The sequence below is a fragment of the Salmo trutta genome, chromosome 37 (genome assembly GCF_901001165.1).
Source record: "Salmo trutta chromosome 37, fSalTru1.1, whole genome shotgun sequence".
NCBI classification, from domain to species: Eukaryota; Metazoa; Chordata; class Actinopteri; order Salmoniformes; family Salmonidae; genus Salmo; species Salmo trutta.
This window is the reverse complement of record NC_042993.1, coordinates 21420218-21428063: the sequence shown is the minus strand read 5'-3', so window position 1 is coordinate 21428063 and position 7846 is coordinate 21420218. Positions and strand designations below refer to the sequence as shown.

The following is a 7846-nucleotide window of genomic DNA, read 5'->3' as shown; positions in this document are numbered from 1 at the left end:
ATTGCAAAATGTTGATTTTTGGGGCCAATGATCAGTTTCTTTATGGATTTTGATGTGTGCTTGGGGTTATTGTCTTGCTGGAAGATCCGCTTGCTGCAAAGTTTCAGCCTCCAGGCTGAGGCAACCAGGTTTTTGGCTAAAATATCCTGGTACTGGGTAAAGTTCATGATGCCATTGACCTTAACAAGGGCCCCAGAACCAGTGGAAGCATAATAGCCTCATAACATCAAAGATCCACCACCATATTTTACAGTAGTATGGAATTATTTTCTGCTCATGCATTCTCATTTCGACGCCAAACCCACCACTGGTGTGCGTGACCAAATTTTGCAATGGCCATCTGTCTCCGGACTTGAAACCCAAACCCAATCGAATTGAAGAGGGCAGTCCATAAGCGTAGACGAAGGATATCAATGATCTGGAAGGATTCTGTATGGAGGAATGGTCTAAGATCCCTCCCAATGTGTTCTCAACAAAGAAATTCAAGGCTCAATGCCGTTATCCTTGCAAGGTGAGGTATTGAAAACGGGTGTCAATAATTTTGACCCCTACCTTTTTGAGAAAAAAAAGATTACTTGTTACACAATCTCTTTCTCTGAGCAATTGTATTAGTATAAAATAATATAATTTCCCCCTTTTTTTGGCATTCAATATACCTCAGTATTTGAATTATTTTATACATTCATTTTTGCTCATCTTTATCAAGGGTGTCAATAATTTCAGACCCCACTGTATATTTCCACACTATAAGATTGGAATAATATTATGAAATTGTGAAAATTGTTACATTTTCAGCTTCCCCCTCCCCATACATACCAATCGGTGTGTTTAGTGGCTCTTGAAGGTCTACTACACACACTCAGTCACCTTACATATACTGTATGTACTGACTATATTTAATTCCCAAAGGGGCTGTTTTAGTTTTTCTGCTGTAATCTATGCAAGTTTATTTAATGGTCCGTTAACAGTTTTCTTGGGAATGTTCCCCCGTGAGTGGGAATGGCCATGAGTAGGACTTAAAGAGGATATTGGAATTGCACAATCGATTTTGCAGTGCAGGGGAATGATTCCTCTGTTGGGGTACAACATTTATCTTACCTCCATTTACTGACAAGAGGAAGAAATGGTCATAGAGAAAACTAGCTACAGGATACATGTCCAGTAGGTAAAAAGGGAAAATAAATCTAACCAATATCCTTTGAAAAGACTCCTGGGCCTTTAAGGTACATGCACTTCATATTACTTCTTTCTTCTAAGCTTCTTGGGTTGAAACATGGTGCACAGCTCATACCATGACCACATAGCGAGACTGATGTACTATGGTACATTGCTGAAACCATCACAGCTGTATAAAAGAACAGAATAGACAATGTACATGTACAACTAAGCACTTTAAAAAATTGCTTGTAATTTTCCTGATTGGTCACCAGGGACATCATTGTGAAGTGAATGCTATAAATAGAGGTGAGGTTGGACGAGCTTATTAAGCAGTCCTCCAGAGAAAATATGAAATTAAAAAACCTCTCAGGCTCAACGAGACAAAAAATAAATGCCCCATTTTGCCAATTACTTACAGAAGCTGTATGGTGAACCTTATGCAACCAAAAAAAATCATTAAAACTAGTCAGTCAGGACTAATTCAAAACACATAAGATTGTATATACCTGCAGGTATACACGGAGTGTACAAAACATTAGGAACACCTTCCTAATATTGAGTTGCACCCCCCCATCGGGGCATGGACTCTACAAGCTGTCAAAAGCAGTCCATAGGGATGCTGGCCCATGTTGACCCCAATGTTTCCTACAGTTGTGTCAAGTTGGCTGGATGTCCTTTGGGTGGTGGACCATTCTTAATACACATGGGAAACCTACTACCATACCCAGTTCAAAGGCACTTCAATCTTTTGTCTTGCCTATTCACCCTCTGAATGGGACACATACACAATCCATGTCTCAGGGCATAAAAAGTATTATTTAACCTGTTTCCTCCCCTTCATCTACACTGATTGAAGTGGATTTAACAAGTGGCATCAATAAGGGATCATACCTTTCACCTGGGTTCACCTGGTCAGTCTGTCATGGAAAGAGCAAGTGTTCCTAATGTTTTGTACACTCAGTGTATGTAGTTTGTCAATGAGCAATAGTCATATAATAAATAAATCAAAAGGACAAGTAGCATGCATGGATAGAATAACAATAACTGTTTATTTATTGAATTCTAAAAATACATTTGTTAAGAAAGGGGTATTCCACATAGAAAACAATTCAACAACTTCCCATATTTTCTCACTAACATTATTTTGTAGCAAAATTCTAATTTTTCTCCTCCTAACCAACTGGAAGATAACCCCTGATAGTGTTTCTTTATGAACATTATAAAAGCACATAGGAGGACATAGTGTCAAACTAACAACCATATAAAGAGAGCATATGTAAACAATATTTTAGAGAGAGTATTAGTTTAAACTGGACTGCGATGACAGATCAATGTCTATTGACAGATGCTGATCTATACAGAGTGTAATGCTTTAAAATGACAAAAGGAACAAAAATAAGAGCTTAAGAATAACATTAACTTACACATTAACTCTAACACTACTTGGAACAAAAAATGAAAACCTACAGTATCTTAGTGTCTGAGTGGTCTGCAGCTAAAATAGTACTAGAATAGGATATTCAAGACTTAAGAAAGCTGGCCATCTAGCAAAGAAACACCGATATCCCACACCTCGACCTCACCCACACATGTCCAAACACTCACACATACAGGTACGCAAATAACTACAACTTAGCCAGCCTTGGAGAACATTTTCTGAAGAATCAGATACATTTTCTCAGTTAGGACTATACACTTGAGCTAAGTTTATTTTATTTTAAACATGACGCTGAAGACAGGAACCAGAAATGTTGGGGATTGAATATCCTATATTAGAATGTGTTGCAAACCTTATTCTTAGGAGAACGAATGCACAGTGCAATCAAACCCACATTGCAGTATTTACACTCCTATGCAAACATACCTTTTCTTACTTTCTCTAAATTCACAGAAATGTTTGTACACTGTGGAGCCATCTGCATCCTTAAGTCCTCCCACAGGGCTCAGCATTAGCTTACAAGTGCTCGCCAATGGCTTCTTCATCAAAAGTATTGCAAGTAAATAAAATAATCTCAAAACCTAGTTACAAATACAAGTACAACGTTATCGTTCTAAAATAACAAACAAGTAATAACCGTTAATATTAATATAAAAGCATAAAACAAGACATATCATGAGAGAACACCAAGAGAACAGAGGGACGCTTGACTACCGCCTCCTTCCACGTCCTCGTCCCCTCCCTCTCCCCCGTTTGGGGGTCGTTGTGAACTTAGTTGAAGCCTTCTCCGTTTCCTCGGTATCATCCACGGTTATCTGTTCTCCCTCCCCTGAATCCAGCTCCTCCTCCACTTTAACAAGAATGGTTTCTTCCGGAAATGGGACGTCCTCTTCCCCTTCCACTTTGTCCTCCTCTACAACTCTCTCCTCTGTCTCGTGTTGTTTTTCCATTTGGACCACCTCCTCTTCTACCTCCTGGACACCTGTGCTGGAAGAACCGGTAGCATTGCTGGTATTGTTGCTCTGTTGTTGCTCTATGGCTTCCTCTAGTCGGAGGCGGTACTGCTCAGCCTCCTGCTCCTTCTGTAGGAGCTGTGTGCGGTACTCCTGGGCCTTCCGGTTGGCCTCCTGCAGCTGCTTCTGGAGCTGCTCCCGACTGCTGTCCCCTGACTTCGCATTCTGAGAACAATGGACACACACAGTAAGAAAGAGAGAAACTATTTCAGAATATTATGCCAAGCCACAAATATGGGGACCTGTGCTGACCTTGTCTTTGGGTCTGGTTAGGATGGCTGCAGGCTCTATTCTCCTCTTGCGTGCCGGAGAGGGATAAGGCTCCTGTTCCACCACCTCCTCTGTGATCTGACCAGCCGGGACTGCCACCACTACAGAAACAAAACACAAACTCATGAATGCATTCATTGTAAAGTCTTGAAAAAGGCTGACATAAGCACAATGTAAACTAAATAAACATAGGGGGCTACTCAGGGGCTACTTTATTAGGTACACCTATCTAGTACTGGGTCGACACCCCTTTGCCTCCAGAACAGTCTGAATTCTTCAGGGCATGGATTCTACAAGTCGTGGCGTTCAAATGTTGCTCAATTGGTTTCAAGGGAACTATCAATAAGCGTTTTCTTGTTTTTAAGCTGATAGGAGTGGAACCCGGTGTGGTCGTCTGCTGCAATAGCCCATCCGTGACAAGGATCGACGAGTTGTGCGTTCCGAGATGCCGTTCTGCACACCACTGTTGTACTGCGCCGTTATTTGCCTGTTTCAGGCCTGCCTGTTAGCTTGCACGATTCTTGCCATTCTCCTTCGACCTCTCTCAGCAACAAGTTTTTTTCCCCACAGGACTGCAGCTAACTGGATGTTTTTTGTTTGTTGCACTATTCTCTGTAAACCCTAGATACTGTCATGCGTGAAAAGCCCAGGAAAAGCCATTTCTGAAATACTGGAACTGGTGAGCCTGGCACCGACAATCATACCATGCTCAAAGTTGCATAGGTCACTCGTTTTGCCCATTCTAACAGTCAATCAAACAGTAACTGAATGCCCCGATGCCTGTCTACCTGCTTTTCATAGCAAGTTACAGCCACCCGACTTACTGTTTGTAGGAGCGAACCATTTTCGTGAACGGGTGGTATGCCTAATAAACTGGCCATGTGAGTGTATAAATAGATGTGGTTTCCTACTTACTTTGCTGCCCCTGCATAGTGACAAAGAACTGCTGCCCAAGTCCCGCTGGCTGCAGGTTGCCGTGTTGGTCCGTCACTATGGTGATGACCCTCTGACCTCCATCGCCCACTACATGCTGAATGGCCGAGTCCACAGAATCTGCAGCGATTGCGTCCTCAGATTTGCCTGTGGGAATTACATTTTACATTACATTTAAGTCATTTAGCAGACGTCTCTTATCCAGAGCGACTTACAAATTGGTGCATTCACCTTATGATATCCAGTGGAACAACCACTTTACAATAGTGCATCTAAATCTTTTAAGGGGGGGGGGGGTTAGAAGGATTACTTTATCCTATCCTATCCCAGGAATGATAGAGTTACTTACCATTGCAGTCTAAGAACTATAATACAGATCTGAGTTAGCCCTAACGCACAGAGAGTTATCATTTTATAGAATATGATATCGATCAAAGTACTATTAATTGTAACATGAGTAGCGCAGAGTAATTTATAGTGTTATCCTCATGGTTATGAAAAGACATCACTTACCTGCATTTTTACCCATGGGACCTGAGGCTTCTGCCAGGGCTGCCAGTGTTGCCAGGACTGAGGTGGTAGAGACAGATTCTCCTGGAATAATAAGACAATGAAAAACCTCAATCAAGTCATCCCATTTAGAAGTGTCTTGGGTAAGGTCAGGTGGTAACTAAGGTTCCCCATTTATATAAATTATAAATGTCAGTGAGTTATATTTGATTTGATATATCTCTACTTAATTTGTACCTAACTTACTGTAACCTGTGCTCCAGTTGCCCATACCTGACTTGGCGGTGGTGTTGACGAGGTCAGAGAAGTTCACGACTCCAGCAGAGGAGATGATGAACTGGGGCTCTGGGTTCATGTTCACTTGGTTCTGCATGCCATCCTGTGTACATACACAAAACACACCTTGAAGATGTTATCTAACACAAGAACACAGATACAGTTCCTCCCACATACTGGGCAACCAGTTTAACAGGTCAACACGTGTTACATAAACCAGTGATAAGAACACATACTTGCATGTGTTTAGATAAAGAAAAAAAATCTGTGTTCACTTCTTCTTATACAGACATAAGGGCATTTTTGTGAAAACAAATTAACATAAGAGCCATATAAAAACAACACACACAGTCCCTTCACCTGTAACAGTATCATGAGCTCAGTGTTGCTGGTGTCCATGGCGATGTCAAAGGGAGTCTTGTCAAACTTGCTGAGGGAGTGGACGTCTGCTCCATATTTGAGCAGCAGCTCTGCCACCTCCCTGTGACCGTGCTGGGCCGCCCAATGCAGGGCTGTCATCTTCAGCATGTCCTTAGCGTTGATGTCCGCTCCGCTCTGCTAGGGAGCACAGCACACCCCCCCAGTAGTGGGAAAGAGATATGAAGGTGAGACTGGTAGCCTTGATTCCAAAATGTGGGTGGTGAACATTCAACATGAATGAAATAACATTTGTTTGTCAGTCACTTTACTAAAAATATAACTATTATGTTTTTCATATAAACAGCTGAATACTGTCAGCTTTATATTTGGTTGCCCTTACACTGACTAGCAGCTCCACTATATTGGAGTGGCCCTCCGTGGCCGCCATGTGGAGTGGGGTCCTGTCCACTTTGGTCCGGGCATCCCTGCTAACGCCTGCTCGGAGAAGCACCTCAGCCGTGGAGTGGTGTCCGTACTGAGCAGCTAGATGGAGCGGGGAAGTCCCCAGCTAGAACACACGGTTTGATTTATGAGGACCCAGTCCCTACAACACTGTCTGGATTGTGTGAAAGACTCCAGCACTGCAACATAGGTAGATTTGTGATGTACCGCAAGAGATCTGAGGAACAATATCTCTGTGTTAGGCTACATGAGGTGTGAAATCACAAATTGTGTAGATGTGAGTACCCCTACAGTGAGACCCTTACCCAATCAGTGGTGAAGGGAGCTCCATTGACCATGAGGGTCCTGACATCATCATCCAGCCCTGCCCGTGCAGCCTCTAGCAGCCGCTTCCCCAGGTCCACCAGTGACATCTACTGGGAGACAGAAAGAGTGCTTTTGCATAAGAGTGTCAAAACAATAAGACAAACCCCTTGAGTGAATATAAGCCAGGCACTGCTAAAAAGTCTCTAGAGAAAGGTTTTTGCTGCCAAAATAGAATTGTTTATGCTCTGCGAAACATGTTGCATCAATGTGTTTTATTGGTGTAATGTTGATGGTTGTATTGAAGGACAAATTGCAGTACTAGGAAAAATTCCGTTTGTGTAAATTTGAAGCAATCGTAGTCAGAACCGATGTGAAATTGTGGCAGCAATAAGAACCAACTTGGCAAAAGTGAAATTATTTATTTAGCTAAAATACAGTGTCAAGTCACAGGCTAGCTGAAGAAACACTGAATGATCGCACAGTTCAACTAGCTGGGCTTGAACTTTTCTCGTTATCTAGAAATACATATAATAACGCAACAATCAACAATATAAACTTTGATACTTGGTTGGTGTTATGTTCCGGTGGAAGTCGAATATGAAACTACGGATGGCAAAGTGGGCACCAAATCAGGATACTTCCACATCCGCACTATTATTGCTAGCTAGTTACTAGCATTCAGACCTGAAGATGCCTTTGATTTTCACAAGACTTCAAAAAGAGCATATCCCAGACACATAGTCAATAGCATCTTAATAGTATTTCGCGTTAGCGTTTTGGGCATTTAGCTACATTGCAAGATAGCTAGCTAGATAGACAGCTAACCATGTCAATGACTTAGTTTTACAAGTAGTTAGCTTAACGTTAGATAGCTAGCTAAGTTTGCAGAGCTTTTACACGGTTTGTTGATATTTAGCTACAGCTAACTATGGATTAGGGTTTCAAGTGTTGCTTACCTTAGCTAGTCGTTCGCTAAAAGTGCAACTCTTCTAAATTCTGCCGCCGAATGTGTGTTTATTACACTTTCGTAACTTCTAGACAGCTAAACAAACATCATAATATTTATATTTTTTGCAGAATCAAATATGGTGGCCAGGCACACAGGAAGTGGTAATAGTAT

General features: G+C 41.9%; 1 protein-coding gene across 3 annotated transcripts; it reads right to left on the bottom strand.

Annotated features, from left to right (window-relative positions):
* Positions 1-2180: 2180 nt before the first annotated feature.
* Positions 2181-7804, bottom strand: LOC115176732 (GA-binding protein subunit beta-1). 3 transcript variants are annotated; one of them, XM_029736963.1, is made up of 9 exons: positions 7683-7804; positions 6726-6836; positions 6359-6526; positions 5959-6156; positions 5596-5701; positions 5326-5406; positions 4795-4959; positions 3862-3980; positions 2181-3774 (listed from the first exon to the last, which is right to left on the bottom strand). In XM_029736963.1, the coding sequence occupies exons 2-9, from the start codon at positions 6831-6833 to the stop codon at positions 3307-3309; spliced, it is 1413 nt and encodes a 470-aa protein (XP_029592823.1). In that variant the 5' UTR covers positions 6834-6836; positions 7683-7804; the 3' UTR covers positions 2181-3306. The 3 variants fall into 3 exon arrangements, with proteins under 3 accessions (XP_029592823.1, XP_029592822.1, XP_029592824.1); XM_029736962.1 differs by having other exon boundaries at positions 6726-6833; XM_029736964.1 differs by having other exon boundaries at positions 5959-6153; positions 6726-6833; positions 7683-7800.
* Between the last annotated feature and the right edge of the window lie 42 nt (positions 7805-7846).